The sequence below is a fragment of the Struthio camelus genome, chromosome 5 (assembly GCF_040807025.1).
Source record: "Struthio camelus isolate bStrCam1 chromosome 5, bStrCam1.hap1, whole genome shotgun sequence".
Classification (NCBI taxonomy): domain Eukaryota; kingdom Metazoa; phylum Chordata; class Aves; order Struthioniformes; family Struthionidae; genus Struthio; species Struthio camelus.
Window position 1 is genome coordinate 37,639,748 of NC_090946.1, and position 23,544 is coordinate 37,663,291.

Here is a 23,544-nt window from a genome sequence, read left to right on the forward strand (position 1 = left end):
AGGTTAATTTTGGAGATCGGGAAGAAATCCTGTGTCGTCTTCACCATGATGGTTGTGCAGTTAGCCAAGCGCGGTGCTGGTAGAGGGAACTGACAATCATTACACTTAATTCAGAGGCTGAGTACGGAACTAGTTCAGTGGTTGGCAGCATAATGGGGAGCCCAATATGTGAAGATGATGAAAAATATACTTCTCTCAAACTTGAAGATGGGGCTGACAGATCCTGCTTCAGTTTTCCTGTAAAATTTTACTGTGGGTAGTCTGGTGTTTTCTACAAAGGGCAAGGGAAGGCAGCAGGCATGTTCGCGCCGGTTTACTCGCTGCACAGTTAATTTTTCTTCTTACTTTTGAATGTTCACAGGTTTCAGTGAGCCCAACATGGCAAACTCATCGCGGATCCAGAACGTGGTGCCTCGGCCTGGCTTCTCTGCCTTGCATCGTTTGAGGAAAAAGCGGAAAGGCCAGCGAGTGAAGGACCCGCTTGATGATCTCCTGCTGAAGACCTTGACATCTCAGCGGGCCATGGAAGAGCGCTTTTTGCAGATGGAAGAACGACGGTTTCAGCGAGATTTGGACGTGGAGGAGCGCCGGCTGCAACTGGAGCAGCGACGTTTTGAACTGGAGCGGGAGCATGAGTTTCGCATGTTCAATGTTTTTGCTCAGATGCTCAGCATCCTAAAGCAGAGCCACAGCGGCTCTTCCTCTTCCCTTGCGATACCTCGGGGTTTGGACTTCAACCAGGCACTGTCCGAAATTGCTGGCATGGGAGGAGGAGGAGGTGGTGACCTGCAAGAGGCTAGAGCCGTGCAACCAGGTCGGCCCCTTCCCGAGAGGAGGTTTGACATGCACGGTTTCTGCAACCCCGGCGAGTTCCAGAGGAGCCCCTACCTCTCTGCTCGAGGCAATGTTGTCAATATTTTTCGAGGCTCCACAGAGGAAGGGTACGAAGCCTACCATGCTGACAAGTATGATGAAGACAAGAACCCCAATGTGAGTGAGATTCTTGTAGTATTTATGTGGCTTTCTTGCTAGGAAAAAAAAATCTTTCCTTAGAGATTTGCTGATAGATCTGCCAAATTTTTTTTTTTTCTGGATCTCATAAATACATGTTGGGTCAACTTTTTTTTTTTTTTTTTAGGAAAAGAAATGAAAAGTAGCTATGCAGATCATTTATCAAAGATAAACATTCTGTTCAGCAAAGGTTTGCATGTTGTAATTTTCCTATCAGAAGCTGGTAGCGGTAGTACACTGCAGAAATCTGCAGGAACATGCAGAACTCCTGTTCTTCCTTTTACCTCATGACTTTGGCTGTCCGCTGAAGACTGATCATTGATTATCTGATTATTACTGGTGATGGTGCAAGAAATAGAACAACTAGGTAGCAGACATTTGGAAAAAATGTTGTGTTTTTTTCTAAGCTAACATTAAGAACTTTTCCTGCCTGTGTCCGTTTCGTTGTTCGCTTTTAAGTAGCCTGTCACTCCCCCCCTTGTGGCACAAACGCTAAGTGTTCATAATTTATAGTAAATAATTCAGTTTTCTCAGAACTGTTTCAATTTTTTTTTTATTGTCAGATGTGTATACCAATGAGTGAATTCAGGATTAAGTTAAACATATTCTGTAGAGAAGTATAAACCGTTAGTACATACTCATTTGTAGAGAGTTTATTGACTAAGAAGCTGATCACCTGAGATAGATGTACGTAAGGGCATACGCACACATTCACACACACATGCATCTCTAGTTATATATGTTGAGGTTTATATGAACTGTGTTTTGACTTTTCCTTGGTAACCTTTTCTGAGGTGATTTAGTGAAGTGATAGCTAAGGTGAGGTACCCATATGTCTTTTTATGTTTATAAACAATACGTTATTTCTTCTTCTAGGGTATAATTAATTTTGGCACCAGTGAAAATAAACTCTGCTTTGACCTGATGTCTAAACGGGTAAGTCAAATTCCAAAAAGAAATATAGAATGTGCTGTGTAATTCTTCCTTAGTGTTTATACTTTCCTTGATTTATTGCTATTGCTCAGATTTCTCTGGTAAAGTTTTTTCTCATTAGTTTTTTTTTGGAAGTCACTTCTGAGTCCAGCTATTTGTATGTTTCTTTATGTTATTTTTCCAGAAGGATAGGCATAGAGGTTGTTTTTCTGTTCCCCTTCATTGTGGGGTTGCCTTTGGGGATGTTCTTGGCTCACAGAACTGAATGAAAATAAGATATATTTTATTTTCTTCTGCTGACAGTGGTTCATTTAATACAGAGGTTTCAAAATTAGTTTTGAACTCTCTTTAATTTCAAGGACCTTCAGATGTTGGGACAGAAATAGTTGACCCCGTCCCTTATAAAGTTACACAATTTGGACATCCGGCTCTGAACTTATCCAAAATTTGAGAGGGTGGCAACAGTGAACTGTGACATCTCTTGAATTCTCTTGAAATCCGTTAAACTGGTTCAGCTGCTAGTTGGTCGCTTTGTTCAGTTGCGCTAGGGAAAGACATGATACAAACGGCATAGCTCAAAAAAAAAAAGAAAAATCCAAAAGAAAACAAAAGCACTGTGCCTTGGATAAATGTTTCTTGATTTCCACTAAAATTATTGCCCAGATTCAGACTCCTAGGTGGGAATACTGCAATTTTTCCTACCTGTAGTTGCCTGTGGGGAGGTAAGGGGTCTCAGTTTCTGGCAGTCAGTCTCTGTGGTTTGAAGTTCACTGTTACTCCCATTCCACCAGTTCCCACCCTCAAAATGTTCCTTGTTTTATTTCTGCTTGCCACGCCACTGCCTCGGGGGGACGCTACCCCACCACTCGGCCTTCCAGCTAAAAGAACAGGTAAGGCAGAACTGCTGCCTAGTAGCTGTGCACAAAAAAGGTGCCTTCTAGGGTGTGTAGGTTTTACCTTCCTTCATTCACTCTGTCCTTTCTCCTTTAAACTAACATAAAGACTGCAGTTAGTAGAGTATGGAGGAAGACAGTAGTCAGTTGCATCTTAATTAGCCTTATTATGAAAATAAGAATTCATCAGCAATAGTCAGATGAACCATCGTGCTTATGGCAACAAGATGAATAAAGATATTGTTTCCAGCGTCTTAATCACTGCAGTCTGGAGTGACAACGTGGATTTACGGAATGCAGTACCGTCTGGGATTGTAGGAAACCTGAGTTCTTGCTGTTTGGGACAGTAGATGCTTACTGTTTCCGCTGAATAAAGTAATGTATCAGATTTCAAACTTTAACTTTTGACCCTTACATTAGAGAAAATTCTGTAGCATGAGATCTCAGATATTCTTCATTTTGGTTGGCCCATCTGGTTTTCTTAGCCCTTGCAGCATTACCTTTAAGGGTTCTCATCTTTATTATTGCACAGTAATTTTTGGCCAAGTCTGCTGATGTGTTTTGTGTTGCATTCTCTAGACAAGTTTAGGAGAGAGATCTAAGGAGGCACAGTTCTGTGCTACGTAGGCTTCAAGAGGCATCTACAGATGAATAAAGGAACTTTAATCCTACAATATCAGGTTGTAATTCTGCATGGGATGAGGACAGTGTCATTAAACTCCAGAGCGTGGCACAAGTTATCAAAACGCGAATACAGAATGTTGTGTTTTTGTTATTATGTGATAAGCTTTCACACTGCATGTTAAATTTCCCGCCCCCTTTGTCGCAACCACCTACTTATTTCCACCCTCCCCCCTTTTAATATCAACTCACATATTTGGTTGTCATCAAATATTTTGAAGGTGCATTGTACATTAAATGTGTCTGTTCCCTTTTTGTTTATCTAAAACATCCTCTTTTCTCTGCCCCGATCACCACTGTGCTTTCCCTTGCAACTTCATAGAACTGGATTATATGAAAACCTGGTATTTACAACCTTGAAAATATTTTGATAAAAGTGCATATAGTTTATCTAAATATAAATATAAAATGGGCTCCAGAGCTTGCGCGCAATTCAAGCGAATCTGTCTTTGAGACCAGAATGAGCATCTAGTAAGGAACAAAGTGTCTGCCCCGGGGAAGACATTCAAGAAGATAATTGTATTTTTCTCTTATCTTTTGAAATCTCCTGTTACCTTTTAAAACTTGCCAAACTTGTCAGAATTACAGATCTGAAGGGCCTGCAGTAACTTGGAACAGAGACCTAAATTAATGCTAGAATTCATTTAAAAAAAAGATACTAAAAGTTTATAAACGGAAATATATATCTGACTATATTTCAAAATCTTTTCTGTGCCTTTCTGACAATCCAGATCTGAGCTTTCATGATGCTAAAGCTTTCATGATTGGGACTTAATTCCTGGTTGAAAGCTGTTGTCTTCCGAACCTGGGGAGAGATCCTTGGGACTTTTTGGATTGCTTCATTTGTTTCAGAAAGTCTTTTGCAGGAATCTTTTTAATGGACATCCTTTGTACTGCCTGTTTTGCATCCTTATAGATTTCTGTGCAGTGACATTTTCCTGCATTAACTTCTCTGCATGGTCAGTGGCTTTCTAAATCCAGTTTTAAGGTTGTTGAAGTCTGTGTGTGTGTGTGTGTGTGTGTGTGTCCAGGCAGGTGTGTGCCTATCCATGGATCCTGTCTATTTCCATGTCTCTGGTATCAGTGATTGTGCTTTTCAGTGTTTCTTCTTGTTGCTCACAGCTGACACAGACTGATATGAATCTCATGGAGCCACCACTGCTTCAGTATCCTGATTGGAAGGGACATATGTTGTAAGTCTTCTCATTTCCCTAATGCTTCTCTTTTTGAGTGCTTGTCTGATAAACAAAATGGATAAATACACACCGCTTCTGCTACAATGATTATTCACAACTTTTCTAGCTCATTTAATCATCTTTTTCTTTCCGAAACTGTAAATTGGTCACCCTACCAGTTCATCCGGTTAAAAATCCTCATATGTGGGAGAAGATGCTAACTTTTCTAAAGCAAACACAATTTTAAAAGCACTATATGCATTAACGAGTTAGGTAACTTGAAACAGTTCTCTGACATATAGAGAAAACTTGGACACTTTAATCCGTCTGTTCTGTGTCTTGATTAAAGCTCTTCAGAAACGCATGCACAATTATAGACATTATCAATGACACCTTTGCCATGTGTAAAAGTCATGTTTGTGGCACGAGCCTGAGCAATCCTTTTTTCTAGCTATATTCATCAATCTTTACTGTTCCCTAGCTTTTTTTTCCTGATATGTGGAGCTGGGGCAGCCCAGCCTCTGGCAGAATAAGCTGAATCGATATTTGCTTTTGTCTCTTTCTCAGTTTACGGGAGGAAGTGGCTCAATTTTTGACCCATTACTGCAAGGCCCCTGCACCTCTTAAGGCAGAAAATGTGGGTAACCCACCTTCCATTGGTGTCTCTTCTACTGTATTGCCATTTATTGTCAAACATTTTCATCTTATTTTTTTAAACAAATGATTAATTGTAAGATAATAGGCTTTTATCATGTGTATGAGAGTTGAATCATGGCCATTTTAGTAGCTTTTGATGCACACTTCGGATAACACACTTTAGTTTTACTTTGTATTTCCCTTATTCTTTGCTCCTGTGTCCCAACTCCTCATACGATACATCTCAATAGGGCTTTATGTTTGTATCTCCTTATTCAGCACTGGGACTTACGGTGCCTGTATTCCTCAGTCTTGACTAAGAGTGTCTGTTGTTCCACCCTAATTTAATTTTGTATTGTTCTGCTGTTGCCCCTCAGGACAAAGTCCGTAACTGAGCCAAGGCTAGTTTTGTTCTATAAAAACAGACACTTTCAGACTTTGTGTCAGGATTCAGGGTTTGTGCCAGGAAGGCGTCAAGAGTTGAGTCTTTGCAGGGTTTGCTGACTTGAGAGAGATGCAGGTTGGGCTCCTGTGCGCATGCACGATAAAGGACTCCTGCTTTCTCCTGAATTCTAAAGGCGGCAGCAGCTGCAGCAGTTGCTCTTCTGGCTGCAATAACTCAGCAGAAGCCTGTACTTCACATAAACTGAAGTTGTCACTGATCAGTTCGCTGATCACTGCCTCTCCAAGGCAGCAGATTGTACCTGATAACTTGAACTGAAACTCAGGAGATCTGTGAGCGTCTGTCTTCTAGAAGCAGGCATCAAACACAGCAGTTTCCGCTTCTGCACAAACTCAGCAGGAGGTAGGCACTGCTGTTACCACAAAGAGAAGATAATACAGGTTAGCTGATGAAAAATACTTTGCTTTTCTAGCAGTTCAGAACTGCTCTGCAACTGTTTTCCCTACTTAAAATCTACCCTTTCTCTAAATACTGTATTGCTTATTAGAAACAAGAAAGGCACAGGGACGAAGTATCTCTGAAGCAGAAGAGAGCACCAAAGTTATCTCTGGAAGTGGGATTTTAGCAAGAAAAGATTGGGAACCTCCATGCCAGAAGATTAGGGAGAGAACATATTTCAGTTACATTGTTAGAAATTATTTTTATAGTATTGACCTTCTATGGACAGATTTATCACTAGTCTCTCTCTTTCTTCTATAGGTAATTGTGTTGAATGGTTGTGGCTCCCTGTTTTCTGCATTAGCTACAGTCCTTTGTGATCCAGGGGGTAAGTGGATGATTGAGAGATGTTTTTAAAGTTTATTTTTTGTTAGGAAACAATGCTACTCCGTTTAAATATTGTATGATGACAGTGAAATAGTGGAATTGGCCTACTAGGAAGTTCTTGTTTCCTGCAACGTTGTATTGTGAAATTCATTACCTCCCCAGTCTGTAGATCTCATACTTTCTCTCTTACCCTGCCTCTCTCTGCTGTTTTGGTGATGCTGTGTTTCTTTTTGCTAGATTAACTGTGGGCCATGTACGCGTTTGCTGGGATACTGAGAATGGATGTTCAGTGTCTCAGTTCATGCAGAAGATAAAAAAAAAACTGATGTAAAAAGAAAGTGGGCAAAAAAGGGTAACATTAAAATGCTTCCAGAGGGCACAGCTGTAAAGAGAAGCTTTCATGTTTAGCTGAAGTGCTCTAGAATAAAGAGACAGACTATGACCTGTCGATAACTAACCTTGTTTTCTTGGTTTCAGAAGCTGTTCTGATTGCCACTCCCTTTTATGGTGGTATCACCCAGAGCGTGTTTCTATATGGTAATGTCAAGCTGGTGTATGCCTGTTTAGACAGTAAGGTAAGAACTGAGGGAAGGGAATATGGACCTTTGCAGCTAAAAAATAGTTGATACTGGAAGGTGCCAAGCTTTAGGAACCTCTGAAACAGTCCTCAGGACAAGGCTGAACAGTAGCCTGTGGATGTTTTCCCCAATTATTGCTGGGAAACTGGGACATATAATTTTCAAGAACCTTGTTCAAGATCCTGAATCTGGATTCCAGTCTTGTCCCTGTCTTGTATCTTACTCCCAATAAACATGTAATAATGGCCCTTGAGGGGGCAAAAAAAAAAAAGCCATAATGAGCCTTGGAGACAGAACTATGTACTGTCCTACTAAGGATGGTCCCGGGGTGGAAGAGCACATGAAGATCTTACATTGTTTTAGTTATTCAGGGATAACCAGACAATTCACTGTGTGTGGCCAGTCTATTATAAACAACTGTTTGATTTTATTTACTTATTTATTCTCTCTGTAGTGTAAAAGGATAAGAGGATGGAAGCTAGGTCATTGTTGAATTTCATTTTGTTTTGGGAAACATTTCTCAGCGGAATGGCTCATGGCAGACTCTGCTGAAATAAATTGGACTTTTTATCTTTGTGGTGTCTTTCAGATCACTGGAACAAGCACTCGGCCTTTTCAGCTTACAGTGGACAAACTGGAAAAGGCCTTGCAGGATGCCCAGGCAGAGGTGAGTGCAACTGTGCTTTGTATTAACAACTGAGTCTACAATGTACTTCAGCTGACTGGTCCTGGAAGTGGCCTGAAGCTAAAAACCTTTTCAAAACCTAGACAACAAGAATGTCAGGTGCTTTATAGACAAGCTGAGATCAAGCTGCCTGCAAATCCCGTTTGTATTTGTGGCGGATTACTTAGAGGCAGTTCTAGGAGGAATCCTGAGGTGTCATGTCTCTCTAATTTTGGTCACATGACATCATTGCAATAGCAGAAAGGCTAGACTGGGAGTGCTAGGCCATTCAGAGAGTACTGGGACCCGTTGCTATCGCAAAACTGTGTACTTGGGCACACTGTAAAAAGTAGGGATTGCCTAGGATTTGTCCGTCATGAAGGCTAAGCTGAGTTACCCCAGAACTGACTGCCGCTACAAGTAGCGTAGATGAATCCGGTAGGACCAGTGTGAGTGTTTGCAGAAGGGAGCGAGACGCAAATCTAGAAGATAAATGCGGTTGAGAATTACCTTTATGTATATTTAGTCTGGTAGTTTTGACATTGTCCTGAAGCCATGTTTTAGTTTTGCTGCATCTTTAGTTCATTACTGGCTCTGACATCTCCCAGCCAAACATGCACTTTGCATGTGAGCAGTTTGCATCCAGGTAGCTCGATTGCCTGTCTGTCTTGCCTCATTCATGGGCAACCTTCACTAGTCTGTTACTTCCCAACTACTAATATAGCTCACAGGAACTTCTCTTCCAGGCTGTGAGGAAGTGTGAGAGCATTTTTCTCTTAAATAGGTTTACCTATTTACAATGATCGTGGCAGACTCCCTCTCTTCAATACCGTAGGTTAATTCCTATGAGGTATGTACCTCAGTTCACTTTGCACTTTGCAAAAGAGACTTCATCTGTGGCTAAAAATTTTCTCAGTTTTCTCATAAAAATCTAATCTTTGAGGTGAGATGTCATGGTGGAAGCCTGAGTTACCGTGAGCTTAATGAGAGTCTTGTGTCTCACTCACTGCCCTAGCAGACTGAAAATTTATCCTGTGATGAATGCTCTCCTAATATTGCACTTCTCACATTCTACAGGGTGTCACTGTAAGGGCCTTAATTCTTCTGAATCCCCAAAATCCCCTAGGGGACATCTACTCCTTGTCAGAGCTACAAGATTACCTGGAATTTGCTAAAAGGTATGTCTGTTTGGAAGACTGAGATATCTTGAGTCAGACACAGCTTTCAGACTCTGGTGGGCTACTCACTGTCCATTAATTTTTCTGTGCATATCTCTTAAGTCAGGCAAACAGTCTTGTTCTTTGCACGCAGCAGCAGGCTTAAGAGGAGAGAAGGGAGTGGTGGGGATGAGGGAGCATGGACTGTGCAGTTATCTGGAGTGGCAAAGCAAATTGCATCACATAGTACTTGGGGTCTGAGCAAACAGCATGGTGCTGTGCTCCTTTAGTAGGAAACAGAGTTCATTTTCCTACAGTTTTTCTGTATGTACATAGGAAAAGAAATATATGAATACGGGTTCCGAGCTTTGTCGTGGATCACTGATTCTCTCTGAAGTTTTGTCTGTTCTGAGTAGATGATGATACAACTTATTCTAGATGGGTAATACATAGGGAGTTAATTTTCTCAGGTGCATTGGAAATGGTTGAAAACTTATTATATGGTTGCAGTGAGCGACAGCTGGATATATCTCAGATCAATTCAGTATACATGTAACAGACCTTCTGAGTTCTGGAAAATTCCATCTATAATGATCAGTTCTGCAAAATTTGGTGTCCCTGTTCTTAGTATAAAGCAAGGCTTTCCAGGGTCCTGAATTTGTCTTTGCTTCTAAGCTAGAAGCAGCCTTCTTTTGTAATTTCCATTTTGTCCTTTTGCAGACATGAATTGCATGTGATAGTAGATGAGCTCTACATGCTGTCAGTTTTTGACGAATCAGCCACGTTTCACAGTGTCCTAGGCATGGACAGGTAAAATCAGCTCCTACTTCCCTGGCCATCTTCCAGTGACAATTCAACATGATGCCTTGCTGAGAACTTGTGACTGGAAGTTAAGTCATGAGCTAGCAAATTCTGAATCTGCCTTACATTGACTTTTTGTAGTTTCTGAACGGCAAATGTGTTTTGTCAAGTGCAATCTAGCAAGGAAAGAAAGGTAGTCAGCATTTTGTTGTGATAAATTTTTTTCAATGTATGCTTCCCTATTTGCTTCTGACGGTTCCAAAAACCTGGAAATAGATGTTTCATTTCTTGTGAGTGATGCTTTTCTTTGCTACCTAAACATTGTTTCCTCTTTCCCGTGATTCAGTTGATGTAAAGAGTTTCTGTTGCTGTTTACTTTCTTTTTTCATACGGTAGTCACGGCATCCCAGTGCTACTAAAGATTTGAGAATGTGTTTTATTAGGTATTGATCTAATGAGATGAGAAGTTTTGCAAATCTCACCTTTTAAAAATATGCTTTATTTTATTTTCTTTTGCGTTTTCACCCGTGGTGCTGTCTTCCTTTTTGTGTTCATTTACAAGGACATAAAAATATACTTGGTTAACTGTTAGCTCAGTGCTGCTGAGTTTGGATGTACAACATTGCAAAGGAAGAACTTCATCTTCAAAATGTTGGTGTTTGAAAGAAAGAAAGTTCATTTAAATTCTTGGGAAGTATATCGGCCGGGGCCTGATTTTTAGCACTGAGTGTACAAATTGTATATGTGCAGGCTTCAAAGTCATGCAGAAGATTTGTGTGTGAAATATAGCACTTGGTGCAGGCATCTGTATATCAGAAATATTTTAAAATTGTGTCTAAAACTGATTCCCAGAGCTCCTAGCTTCTGAAGTTAGGTCAGATTTGAATTGTCCCTACTTGACTGATGTTCCCTGCTGCACTGTCTGTCATTGTATAATGCCACCTCTCTGTTTTTGCAATGCTTCACGGGTGATCCAAAAGCTTCAGCACCTATGACACTAACTGCCCATCTGCATCCTTCTACATACAGATTGCCTGATCCACAGAGGACTCATGTGATGTGGGGAATAAGCAAGGTGAGTGTTGGTTGCCACTGTCCTGGGGCTTCCCAACAGGCACGATTGGCCTGGTGTCCTCAAGTCCCTTGCACTAGAAAGAACGAAGCAGTACTAGTAGGATCGCAGTCTTCCGGTGTAATAAAGTAGGCTGTCTGTCTTTTCTGCAGGATTTTGCTGTCTCTGGGATTCGCTTTGGTACTTTATATACAGAGAACCAAGATGTTGCTAATGCAGTGGCTTCTTTGTGTTATTTCCATGGGGTTTGTGGAACTGTCCAGCACAAGGTTGCACAGCTGCTTAGAGACAGAGGTGAGTCAGTAGCTTAATGGATGGTCCTCTGCTGTTCTTTATATCTCACTACCTCAGAGGATCCTGTCCCCTTACTTTCCCAAATGATTTCTTGTTTGTACAGCTTAATTGACAGTCTTCCATAATCCTGAAGCTGCCTGCGTAACACATGGCTGACAGTTCTACAGAAAAGGAACATTTCTGCAGAGCTCCTCATGAGTTGAATTAGAGGACAGCTTTGAAGAAGTTTTAATAGTTTTTCATACAGAAATAGCTAGCGTTGCACAGAACCAGCTGAGCAGAAACAAAAGCATACAAGCTTGTGGGAAGAGGGAAATGGAATTGGATTTCTGGCTTTGCCCTGGATGGAGTGCTAACAATCCACAGCAGCTAAGAGCAATACATTTAGGGAAACTTCCTTAGAAAAGTACAGAAGATGTTATTCTGCACAGACGTGAAGCTACTAAATAGTTCTCACCCCCCTTTTTGTTTTTGAGGCAACAGAAAACAAAAAAAGGAAGGTGTAATGGAAAAGGGTGAAATGGAAAAAGGCATTGTGAGTGTTTTGGAAACTTACACATGTCTAAATTCTTATTCAGTTTGCACTTTTTTTCTTTATCTTCTCCCTCTGATTAGACTGGATCAACCAGGTATACCTGAGGGCCAACCATGCCCGCCTAAAAGCTGCCCATACGTATGTGACAGATGAGCTGAAGACACTTGGGGTTCCTTTTCTCAACCGCAATGCAGGCTTCTTTGTCTGGATTGATTTCCGAAAGGTTGGTAGTCTTAAGAAAGGAGGCTTCTCCTGGGATGAGGGCAGGCACCTTGTGCAACGGAGCCTAGAGGAAAGTTTAATATAGTGATAAACATCTTGTTAAAGCCTCGTCTGTTGTTCTGATGAGCAGAAGGAAGGGCCTTTCTGTATGTGCTCTTCCTTTAGTCTGTCTGTGCATTTCCCTCCTTGCAGGAATCTTACCGCTCTCAAGCCACTTTCCTTCCCATTTCTTCCTTTGTATCACAACTGCTGTACTTCAGAGGTAAAAGGTGTCTCCCCAGGCCTTCGCAGACCTCATGGGAATCACAGATTCATGAGGATCTCAGTGAGCTGGCATGTATGTTACTAACCTCTGGCCCTTCTGCTAACTCTCCTAGTACCTTAGGACAGGAACATTTGAGGAGGAGATGCTGCTCTGGAGGCGTTTTCTCGATAACAAGGTCCTGCTATCCTGCGGTAAAGCCTTTGAATGCAGTGAGCCTGGATGGTTTCGCATTATCTTTGCTGACAAGACCCATCGACTACAGTTAGGTGAGTAATGTTTTCTTCTCCTCTTTCCCCTCCTGCCAGAATTTCTGCAAAACTATTTCCTCCTCTCCTTAATCCTAAGCTGTCCTGTTATTATTATCCTCTTTTCTTCTCTGTTCTTCTTTACTTTCCTCTGCTCCTTCAAGTTTTTCTGGACCTGACAGGGATTTGGGGACCCTTGTGACTTAATCTAATTCATTAGTGTTTCTCCTCCTTATACCATACAGGTATGCAGCGGATCCGCAAAGTTTTGGAAGAACGGGAGCAGGAGATCTTGGCTGAGGAAAAGGAACAGCCTTGTCAGTCAGACCAGGATGGCAAAGCAGATAGCACAGATGAAGTCATTTTTGTATCCCGCCACCAGGAGCCTACTTGTGCTGGTAGCTCCAACCTTGGTGACCTCATTGGCCTCCTGCAACAACAGATGCGTTCATCTGACTGGCTACAGAAAAATACGGCAGAGCAGTTTGCACAGGAAAAGCCAGAGATCTATGATGTGTTCAGCAAACTGGTGGGAAAACAGTAGGGCCCAGTGTGCCCTCAGGGGGCTTTCCTGAGCAGTGACTGACCCTGGGCCCTTAGCTCAGCACTGACGTCCAGCAAATAATATATTTTCTGTATAGCAAGAAAATTACTTTGTAAAACCCATCCTGTAGCCCGTTTGAGATCTCTAATTTGTACTATATAGGCGCTTTCCTTGAATTGCGGTGAGGATATGGAGTGATGGGGGTCTTGTTCGCCTCTTGCCCCCGTCCTGCTGCATCATTGTATTTTGTATTTCATTTCTAATGAATATGCTCTTAACTCTCTTATAAGGTCCCGTGGTGTCATTTTTTAATGCTGCTTCTTAATTTCATTCTTTCCAGGAAGACAAAGACGTGAGACTATTAAAATGTTTTATGTTTTTCTTTTTCTGAATGATGATCAGAAGTAACTAATTATTTCAGTGCCAGAAGATGACTGCTTTCTCACAGAGATGTTTTTGATAGCTAGAATCCAGTGTCAGCCCTGACTTAGCCCCAGCTAAGGGTAAATAAGCATGTATACATATTCAAATGCATGGGTGAGACTCTTAGAGCTGTGATTGTTTAATCTGAGTTCTATAAAGCTTTTCATTTTGAGCTCACTGGTTTCCATTCTGATCTGAGATGGGATAGGATCTAACACCTTTGGTTGGTAAAATGCTGGAATTGTTTCTATCCTTCTTTTTGTATTCATATAAATAAACAACCTCTGATAGCTTCTTGACCTGCTGTGTCCACAAAAGAGCTAATAACAGAGAGGTGACTGAAAGCAGACATTCTTTCTACAGCCTTCCTCCTCGTAAAAATTTGTTTCTTCTGGTTGGCAGTGAGAGGTATATTGGTAGGACAGTGCAGAGAATGCTTCTTGTGCCATGGTGCTAGATGTACCTACTCTAAGTTCGCAGGTTTTTACAGCTTCCAAGATGGCAGCTTTCACCACAATCAGGGTGATGAAAGCAAATGTTTACCTGGCCATTATGTTTGCCAATTTGCAGGGTAATTTTTTTGATTAAGCAAGATTCTTCAGTTTCATTTCTTCTCTTTTCTTTTTTTTTTTTTTTTTCTTTTTCTTACAGGAAATAGGAGTGCCTATTTCCTGTAGGATGGTGATAAATTATTTTAATTGGAAAGCCTCTTTCACTGATATAAAGCTGTTTAATTTCTGGTATGTTCAAATATTTTGTGTATTTTAAAGGAAGTGAAACAATTTTTTCTGCGTGCCTATTAATCCAGAGGCCAATGAAACCGATCATGAAAGGTGAATATAAGTGTGCCTTTCTCCTCTTGCACGGTGCTGGCAGTACTTCTAATAGTAATCAAGTTGTGTTTCATCTTGGTTGCATTTATAGAATGTGTTTAAATAATGAGTTAGGGAGATGATAAAATTCAGATTAAATTCTATATTATCAAAACAGTTGGAATTTGCTGGTCACAAGTGAAAAACTATCTTCTACTTTTCCGATCAAATCTCCAACATGAAAGGCAGGAAAAAAAGTCCTCAGGTCCATGAGATACATGGATCCCGCTTAGATTTCTTCTCTCTATAGATCGTATGGGTGAAGGGCAGTACCGAGGGTCAACAGAAAAATCACATAATTGTTTGGTTCAATCTTCAAGTAAAACAGCTTTACAATTATTTTGTGAGACAGGATGTCAGTGGTTAATGTCAGTGTTTTTTTTTTTCTTGGGTATGGTAGATTTGAGCATGAAGGCTTGCCATAATGAGTGACAAAAGCACATGTCATATGTCATAATCCAAATTACCATGGCATAGGTAGCAAATAAGTAATGCAACATGCTTATGAGCCGACTGCACTTTAATGATTAACAGTGGAGAGTTGCATGGACCACGGGGATGGAATGTCATATCAGTCATGCAGACTATGGAGAAGATAGTGCTGTACCTGGCAGCTGTCAATCAGTCCATCTCCCAGACACCACTAGTAAGTGGCAAGTTTGGTGAGATTATTGGTAAGATGAGTATGGGGATAGTTTGTACTTGCTCTTGAGCATCATAAAGAAAGCTGTAGCACAAGACAGGTCTCCTTAAGGGAGTGGGAAGTGAAATGTGCAGCAAAAGTACAAATGGACTTCCAGGTTTGCCCCTCATTTTTATATATCCCAGGCAGTGTCTGAGTAACAAAAATTTAGGGAGATAGCTGTCTGAAATGAAGGACAAGGAAAGACTTTACAGGTGTTAGTTGAAACTGTATTTTAGGGGATTCTTGTAACAAAATTAATTCATTAATTACTGTTAATTTTCTCTTCTTCTGGTGTTCTAGCCATTTCGTCGGGTTGGAGTACGTTAAGACACAACTTTCACATGTTTTGTTTTTCCCGTATAGATATTTACTGTTCAGAAAGCAGGTTTATCGTACTATGTTTGTGCAGTGCCTAGTAAAACACACCTTTGTAGGAAAGAGGGTGCGGTAGATTTTCAAAATCCTCATAGCTAACATAATATGGCCCAAAGTCACTTCCATCTGGGTTTACTGTAGCTAAAAATAAAAAGAAGACAGAAACACACTTTGCTGCATAGGATATTTTCCATGGTTTTTCTTTTCAGGTTTAATACCTGTCTGAGAAGCTCCCATTGGGGAGAGAATGTTAGTCTGAACATAGAAACTCAAAATATAACTGGAAACTGAGTTTGGAAAGACATGTGATATTGTGAGTCTGCTATTGGAATAGACATGGTTCGTTTTGGTTGTACAAAAGCCGTACATTTGGAAAATGGCCTTTACTGGTGAAAGTAAGCAATTAGAAAGTTCTGGGTATATCTACTTGGGTGTTAAATTAATTGTTATTTGCTGAAAGAATATGCTGACACACAAAAGCTTCCATTCAATGGAACCTATGCAGGGGTTCTCTGTCCAGGAGGTTTGCAGGGGGCATTATCCTCCCCAGTGCTCTACCTGTAAAAATTTTTCATTTCCTTTACTACTTCCGTGTCAGATGTTCTCTATGCTCACTATTTCTCATCATTATTATTAATGTTCTTTCTGATTTTGTGGCAAATCTCTATAAAACAATTGATTGAGAAGATTGATAGAGAAGATATGATTGAGGATTGTGTTCCCCCTGCATTTCTTTCTTTTTCCAGTTTGTCAAGCAACAGGCAAACAAAACAGTACCTGAAATGCTGAAACTGGCCAGGTGCATATTTTTTTAAAAAAAAATCTGCATTTCATCTAAAATGAGAAATGCTGTTGAGTTAACATTGTGCTTTCATTGCTTATGCCCCCTGTAATGAAACAAGTAGATGCTAAATTCCACTTTGCATAGAATTTTTGTTTTCACGTTATCATTCCTTTGAGCACAGAAAGCATCCTAGATCCTAAGCTGTGTCAATGAAATTATTTGTCCTTGCCAGAAAGCAGTTCCACTGTATCTCCCTCTCTGCTTCTCTCTCTCTGAGAAATGTTCAGTTTTCACCTCAGAGGTGAAAATTTCCTGTATAGCACAGCTTTCTGTCACAGAAACTTCTCTGTTCTATGCTTTAGGTCTAGCCTTAGTGTGTCCATGCTTGCGAGAACTCCGAATTAATAACCTGTGTTACATCACAGTTAAGTGAATGGCTTGGATTGGGCCCAGTCTAGCTAAGTATTTCTGAAAGATCATGTGTGCTGAAGGAGCAAATCTGTGAAGGTGCATTTTTGCAGAAATCGAATAGATTCCAAGCAAGATATCTGTAAGAGAAACTATTCACTAAAAACTTAATAATTCTCAATTCTCAATGCAATTAACTGAAGAAGGGCAGCTGCTCAAATATACTGTATATTTTTTCAAATAATTGCTGATACCTTAAAATATTCTCTGTCTGTATTAGAATGCGTACAATAGAGCCTTCTGTTAGGCTGCAGTGGCGGTGTGTGTGTGCGTGTGTGCGCGCGTGTGTTCTCCACCCCAGTTTGTTAAACCAGTCTTGGGGCCAAATTATCACTTGGGATATTGATAATTTGTCTGTATTCCTCCTTCAGTTACTTAGTTATGGAATTCCTTTGTCGCTCTTCTGCTGTTGGCAGAATAGTGATTAAATTTCATCACACAGATGGCTGCATTTCAGGGCTGGATAAAAAGCCTTCTTGGAGGAAGATCCATGAATCACACCCCAAACATTATGCATCTGAAGCATCAGGCATGCAAAATAGTAAAACTGTTTTCGCACTTTCCATTGCCTATGGAGCTATTTCTGTGAGATTGGGTCACCGAACAGAGCATTGTTTTGGTTATTTCTGAAACAGTTCAGCGCAAGAATAGCGCAAGTATGGTAAACTACAACAATAAATGCCAAAATACGTGTATCTCATTTGAGAAAATCAGAAAGGCAAGACAGAGACGCTTATTCTTCACTGCAATTAATGCTTTTATTTATTACCAACTTATATAAAACGCTGGCAATTGACCAATGATAAGATCCTAGATTATCTGCAGCCAACAAATGTACTTTAGTCTGACATAGTTATAAATACTCTATTTTTTTTGTCCTCAGTTTCCCAGGATTAGCTATTTTTAGCAAATAGCCAGTCGACCTTATCAGAATCAAGAATCAAAAATAGTCTGGAAAAACATTGCAAGGAAATGCTATTTTTAGCTGCTCTGTCTATTCCGTGCTGCTATCCAGCAAGGTCTGATTGCACAGCTCGTGCACGAGTGCTTAGTTATTCTAGGCAGATGCTTGTCATGACCTGTTCTGTCCCTGAATTCCTCAATGCAGAAAATCAGTTCAATTAATTAAAGATTAATTCATCTTCAAAACATGACATCTAAAGGCTTTAGGGATGAGGGAAAAGTGAACTGATAGAGCCCTTTTCTGTCACATTACAGTTTCTTTGAAGGTAGCGTTTGCCAAACTGAATCTCCTCATGCCTCACATCCTTCAGTGGGAGTTACAGCAGCAGGCCTCTGAAGTATATTACATTTCTTTTTCCTTTCAACTTGGGAAGGCAGTAGAGGACCTAGACAGACAAGCAGATTAGATTTTGTTGGCCCGCATCATCAGTCAGAAAACAGCCGCAGCAGAGGTGCGTGATGGACCAGCTCAAGAGTCTAAAACTGTTCAACTGGCTGCTAGATACAGTTTATTAGTCAGGCTAATTATAAGCTCAGATGATATCCATGAGGATATCATTTACCTGTAAGACATAAACTGAAATAATGGGGCAAGGTGATCTAGCTGATGATACAGTACCCTGCCTTGTCTTTTGCCAGATCCAAATTGTTTCACTTGGTCTGATATCTTGTATACTGGTATCACATGTTTCAGTGAACGCTCCATGATACACACCAGTATCACATGTTTCAGAAGATAAATATGAGCTATGATTTTTAGTTATGCTATGCTATATGGTAACAATAGGGGGCTGGGTGTGCGGAAGAGGTCTCCAAGCCCTTGGTATTCCTATATGTCTGTTACAATTGTTTCCTCTTATTGTAGATGGCATTTTCAGAAGGTGCTGCCTCCTGTACTGACTGCATAAGGTACCCCATAATCGCACATGCAACTGCTCTGTGTGCAGGGAGATACTGAATGAGAAGGCTCCGTGATTGTTGCTTTCTGTTCTGTATCCTGATCACCCTAGCAGAAAGTACACGATGCTGTATGCGGCAGCAGGCAAATGTATGGCGTGATGTTAAACAGCTTAAAAATGAAATAATTCTCAGATGACTCCAAATGGGTCATATGAGGCAGGACATAAAAGGGCAAAGCAGAGGGAGAGGTAAAATATCTGATCTCTCATGTACATTTATAAAAATTGATAGCCTGTTATCCAGATGCTGATGAATATTTTTACAAGCTATAAATGGCAACCTGTAGTCCAAAAATAGATGCTGTGCTGCAGACTTGTCTGGCTCAGCTACATCACTAGAATACGAACAGACTCACTGATGTGGTTTCAGGGAAATCTCTATCAAAATAGACTATATTCTACATTTCTCTTGCTATTGTGAAATAAAATAGCTGAGGCTGCTTGCATTTCTTTCATTCTAAGCTCTTATTAAAACTGCATTGTTTCCTAGATTTTCCTACAGTGATGAAACTACCATCGAGCCTCCTTGAATGTTTGAGCTACAATTGATTTGATGCACTTTATTCTCCCTGGAAGAGCAGAGAGGCAGAGGAAGCGCCTGTGGGCACTGCATGGGCTGGAGCACGCTGCGCTCGGCAGCCCCGGCCCCCCCCCCCGGCTGCACGTGGACTAGCCAGTGTCCTTGTCACACGACACGGCTGTGGTGTGTTGTGTGCCCCCCCCCGCCCTTCCCTGGCTCAGTCGCATCCAGGCACCATTCACACACAGATGAGTCCCATTTCTGCAGAGATCAACGCGTTCATCCCAGCAGCCCGAACACGTGAATGGTGCCTCTTTCGATTCATACCAGTGGCAACAGTCAATTCACAATGAACACAGTTTATTTCAAATTATTAATGAAACTCCAGAAGGAGGATTACTGCTTCTGATTCATGAATGAGGCAACTGGCAGCAATTTCAAGCTGACAGGCTAGAAACAAAAACATTACATGCTCTAACAAACCCTGATAACTTGATTTAGGGATGAGGAAAAAGCCAGCACCAGCTCATCAAAGCTCAGAAGGGACAAAGGACGCTTCATTTTAAGATCTGTGAATCCTCTGTGTTGTTGGCTTTGAATGTTGCCAACAAGATGAAGAATTTAGCAGTGAACCTGAGAATATTATCTCACCTGCTATGTAATGTGCGTGAGAAGAAGTTGAGAGAAAGCACAGGAAACACTGCAGTGACAGTATTTCTCCTCTCACATGGGAGCACTGAGATGTCTCTGTGCATGCATGTGGAGAGCTTTGCAGAAAGTCGTTTATCCCAAGGGCAGTTAAAGTGAAAGAGAGCTAACCCACTGCTAACAGTCAAGGTTGCTTCAGGACACTATACCGTGAGAAAGAGAGAGAGAATCAGTTCAGAGGTTTAGAGCAGAATCTGATACCAAAAAAAATCCTTTCACAAATATGCACCACAGGGTAGTATGCCATTGCCTCAACACTGTGTATAAAATAAAAGCAAATTAAAATCAGTATCATAAAAACTGAAGAGAGAAAAAAACATTTAAGGCAAACAGGTTGACACTGTGAAATACAGATGATAAGATTCTTCTAAACATCCAAGAATAACAGGATAGGACCAGAGCTAGTCTCATCTCCCCATCCTATGTGCTGCGTGTCCCTGGCAGCACAATGTAGGTAGCAGAGTGGAGATCCTCCTGGCCCCAAGCTCATGCGGTTGAGGGGGTCGCAGTAGGATAAGTTAGCATGGAAGACTGTCATGAAGGTCTCGTAGCTCTGGGGCTACTGCAGTTTTCCTCGGAGACCTGGGGTTTTACCAAAAAAAAAAGGACTTGCTCTTCAACCAGTCCTTATCTGTCCTTGGACTGGCAGAAGATGAAAGCCAGTAAGTGGATGAGAACTGTGTACTCCTACAGACAGGAGATATGAAGTAATCGTTGCTTCTACCTCAGTGTGACTGAGTACAGCCAGGTCCTCTGCTGGAATCAGCCCAGGGAACAGGAAAGGTAAAGAACGTAGGTGCCATGCACAGGGATGCTGCACCTCTATGCAAAAGGATCTGCTCTGTGCAGAATGCATAGGCAGGCTGTAGTATCATATGTTCATATTTTTTTGCAAAGGATCAGTTCACCTGTAGAACAAGTTGCCTCCCAGCACCATTTTGGAAAAAAAACCAATGTCTGTTACTCTGGCATAGCTGGACTTTTGTGTAACAAATTTATTTATCTGTTTGCATTAGGTCAATCATCTGTCAAGAGAGGGGTTGGTTCAAGCTGCTCTTGAGAATGGTTTGGGAAGGTTTCTTTCATTGAAGCAGTGTGATCCAACAGGTTGGGAAGCGACATGCCGTCCAAGCATGCTTTCTGAGCCAGCTGGTCAGTAAGAAAGCACAAAATAATATGCAAAAGGTGCAGAAAAGACCTGAATGTGAGCAGTGAATGCAAATGTATTGAAAAACAGGGTGGTGGCACCTCTTTGGTACACGTTTATATACCCAACTCACTAAACCGGGCGAGTAGACTCCTTTGTGGGAGAGGCTGGCCCGACTGCTGGAACTGGGCAGGAGCCCAGGAAGCTTCAGTCTCCAGGGGGCTTAATGTAGCACATTTTAGTGGAACAAAAGTCACCTGCAGTCCAGAAAGCTCCACAAAGCGTAGAATAGATTGTGGAGGCATTTCCCCCGTGTCTTTCAGCCACTTTTTTCTAAACCAAAAAGATTATGGAGATGTGCTGGCCACTGCTATGGGGAAGCAGAGAGATTACAATGCGGTTGTTGTTACACACACCAGTGTAACAGCTGCGGCTGTCTAGGAATAAAAGTGAAGTAGGCGAGAGCATGGCATTTAGCAGAAAATATTTGTAGTTTGAAAAACGCATGCTTTTCTTTGGGTGGCTCAGATCTCTCAGCACTGATAGCTACCCTGGTGGAGACTGTAGGAGCGCGGGCGGGATACCAACCCTGCGGAAGCAAAGGCCCTTCCCAGGGAGTGACAGGCCCTTGCCCGCTGCTGGTACTGCCGGGGGAAAAATACTTCAACAGGGAAGATAGCCCTTGGAAATATCTGCCGGCGGGCGCGCTGCATCGCCTCCCAGAGCAGCTCTTGTGGCTGCCTCAAAGCTCGTAGCATAAAAACACGTGTGGTGTCTCTGAGGTGGGACGTGTCAGGGAGAGGGACGGGTTTGCGCCCAGCCGTGTAAAGACGCACACGCTTTCGGGGCCAGGGCACTGTTTCGCGGGGGGCACAAAGGAACTGCGGCGCCGACCGTGCAGGCGAAAACCGTAGGTAACTTCAACAGAGGATTAAAGAGCTGAGGGGAGAGGGTGAGGAGCACGCTTCTGGGCGTCCCTGGCTACCGCGCACGACAGCGCGGCCGCTTCTTCTGCCTCGAGAAACCGTTAAAGCCCGCCGGGCTGGGGCCGGGCCGCCTCCGCCGACCGTTAACGGCTCCGGCTGCGGGCTCGCACCGCGGCGCTGCGACATGGCCGCCGCAGCCCGGCCCTGCCCGCCGCCGCTGCGGCGGCGGCCCCAGCCCCCCGCAGGGCGCAGCCAGCGCCGCTCCCGCCCGACCCTCCGCCTGGCCGGGCCCGGCCGGGCCGCCACCCCGCGGCGAGCCGCGGCGGCGGCAGGGGCGCCCTCCCGCCGCGGCGGGGCGCCCTTGGCGGCGGCGCAGCGCGGCCGGGTCGCGGCGCTCTTTGGTGGCCGCCTGCGCCGCCGGCGGGCTGCGCGCATGCGCACGCCGCTGGCGGCGGCGGCGGGTCCTGCTCGGCGTCCCCCTCGCCGTCGTCCCCGGTGCGCGGGGCCGCCAGCGACCTGGCGGCGCGGGCACTGGGGCCCGAGCGACTGCGGGCGGAGGTGAGGGCAGGCGGGGGCCGGGCGCGGCGCCGTCGGCGGGCGGGCGGGCGCTGGGCGGCCCGGGGCGAGCCGGGCTGCGGCGGTGGCTTTGCCGGCGGGGCGGCACCGAGGCGCTGCGGGCCCCAGCGTTACACCGTTACGGGTGTCGTGGGAGCGCAGTCCGGGAACGGGGCGGGAGGGGTTTGTGGAGCACGGAAAGTGCTCTGGTCCCTCAGCGCCAGGGCTTTGTTCCCGCGTGTGCTCAGTCCCGCTTTTATCCGAGGAGGGTGGAAGCGACCTTGTAATGCGGGTGGGGCGATGCCGCGGAGGGCGTGGAGGCTTCGGCACGCGTTTGCCGTGTCGTTGTGGGTGCTGGGACACGGAAGGGCACCCCTTAATTTTTTGCTACATCTTCAGCTACGAGGCCTCTTTCCTGTTACTGCTAGTCCTTGAAATGCTGTCGGGCCTTGTCTCGTAGCTCGTGCTTGCGAGTTCCCCAAGCTTGTTGCGCAGAAGTGATTAAGCGGTTCCCTGAACGGACAGTTACATTTCGTTTTTTTTCCCCTCAGACTTAGGTGTAGACAGCCTTGCTGAGTGACTCAAAAACTCGTCACAGATGTGTAATCTCAGTGATAACGGAAGTGATTCTGGCACCAAATGAAGAGGGAGGAATAACGCGACTAGCAGTCAGAAGCACGTGGAAAGCTGTTTGTAGTAATGCTGATAGTTATGTAGCGTTGTGGCTTCAGGCCTGATAACCGCCTGACATGTGTTGTCTTGTACAGCAGGCTTCAGAAACTGTCTCCAGTGTCAGATTGTGCATCTAAACCGATGAGAGGATGTGTTAAAGGTGGAATACATATTGAACGTTGTCTGAAGTTGTTCTTGCGCAGCATTGTGTAAATGCAGTCGCTTCATGCGTTAGCAACCTCCTCCTAATGCCTTTGATTAAGAACTGCCAAATAAACGTCATGTGTTTTGCTTGTAAGACTTCTATCTTAATGACAGTTATTTATATTAGCTCTCTAGTGCACAGCTGACTGTGAGACTTTCTTGCTGTCGAAGCAAGAAAACATCCTTCTCCAAGAGTAAAGAAGGATGAACATGTAATTGTATCATCCACATTCTTCTCTGGGAGAAAACATGCTTATGACCTTTAAATAGCTCTCACTGGGGAGAATACAGGTTGGAGTTATAGTTCTTTACTTAGTATGAAACTTTGAGTTGAATACCTAAGCAGCTT

General features: G+C 43.1%; 2 protein-coding genes across 8 annotated transcripts in view; both read left to right on the forward strand.

The window, feature by feature from the left end:
* ACCS (1-aminocyclopropane-1-carboxylate synthase homolog (inactive)) overlaps window positions 1–13,656 on the forward strand; it is a 28,471-nt gene extending 14,815 nt beyond the window's left edge. For 4 of the 5 annotated variants that reach the window (XM_068945562.1, XM_068945559.1, XM_068945558.1 and 1 more), the window contains exons 2-15: window positions 362–990; window positions 1,888–1,947; window positions 4,641–4,711; window positions 5,261–5,330; window positions 6,492–6,558; window positions 7,035–7,132; window positions 7,725–7,802; window positions 8,877–8,977; window positions 9,677–9,766; window positions 10,787–10,832; window positions 10,982–11,123; window positions 11,739–11,881; window positions 12,258–12,411; window positions 12,636–13,656. In XM_068945562.1, the coding sequence (XP_068801663.1) occupies window positions 379–990; window positions 1,888–1,947; window positions 4,641–4,711; window positions 5,261–5,330; window positions 6,492–6,558; window positions 7,035–7,132; window positions 7,725–7,802; window positions 8,877–8,977; window positions 9,677–9,766; window positions 10,787–10,832; window positions 10,982–11,123; window positions 11,739–11,881; window positions 12,258–12,411; window positions 12,636–12,934 (2,031 nt within the window). In that variant the 5' untranslated portion in view covers window positions 362–378 and the 3' untranslated portion in view covers window positions 12,935–13,656. Of the gene's footprint in view, window positions 1–34; window positions 253–361; window positions 991–1,887; window positions 1,948–4,640; window positions 4,712–5,260; window positions 5,331–6,491; window positions 6,559–7,034; window positions 7,133–7,724; window positions 7,803–8,876; window positions 8,978–9,676; window positions 9,767–10,786; window positions 10,833–10,981; window positions 11,124–11,738; window positions 11,882–12,257; window positions 12,412–12,635 lie in introns of those variants that run through there. The other variant, XM_068945560.1, reaches the window with a different exon arrangement.
* An 8,531-nt stretch (window positions 13,657–22,187) lies between these two features.
* The window catches only part of EXT2 (exostosin glycosyltransferase 2), an 82,146-nt gene continuing 80,789 nt past the window's right edge, over window positions 22,188–23,544 (forward strand). The window contains exons 1-2 of one of the 3 annotated variants that reach the window (XM_068945565.1): window positions 22,188–22,322; window positions 22,871–22,994. The gene's annotated coding sequence lies outside the window, so the exon portion shown is untranslated. Of the gene's footprint in view, window positions 22,323–22,870; window positions 23,152–23,544 lie in introns of all 3 variants that reach the window. The other 2 variants (XM_068945564.1, XM_068945566.1) reach the window with 2 other exon arrangements.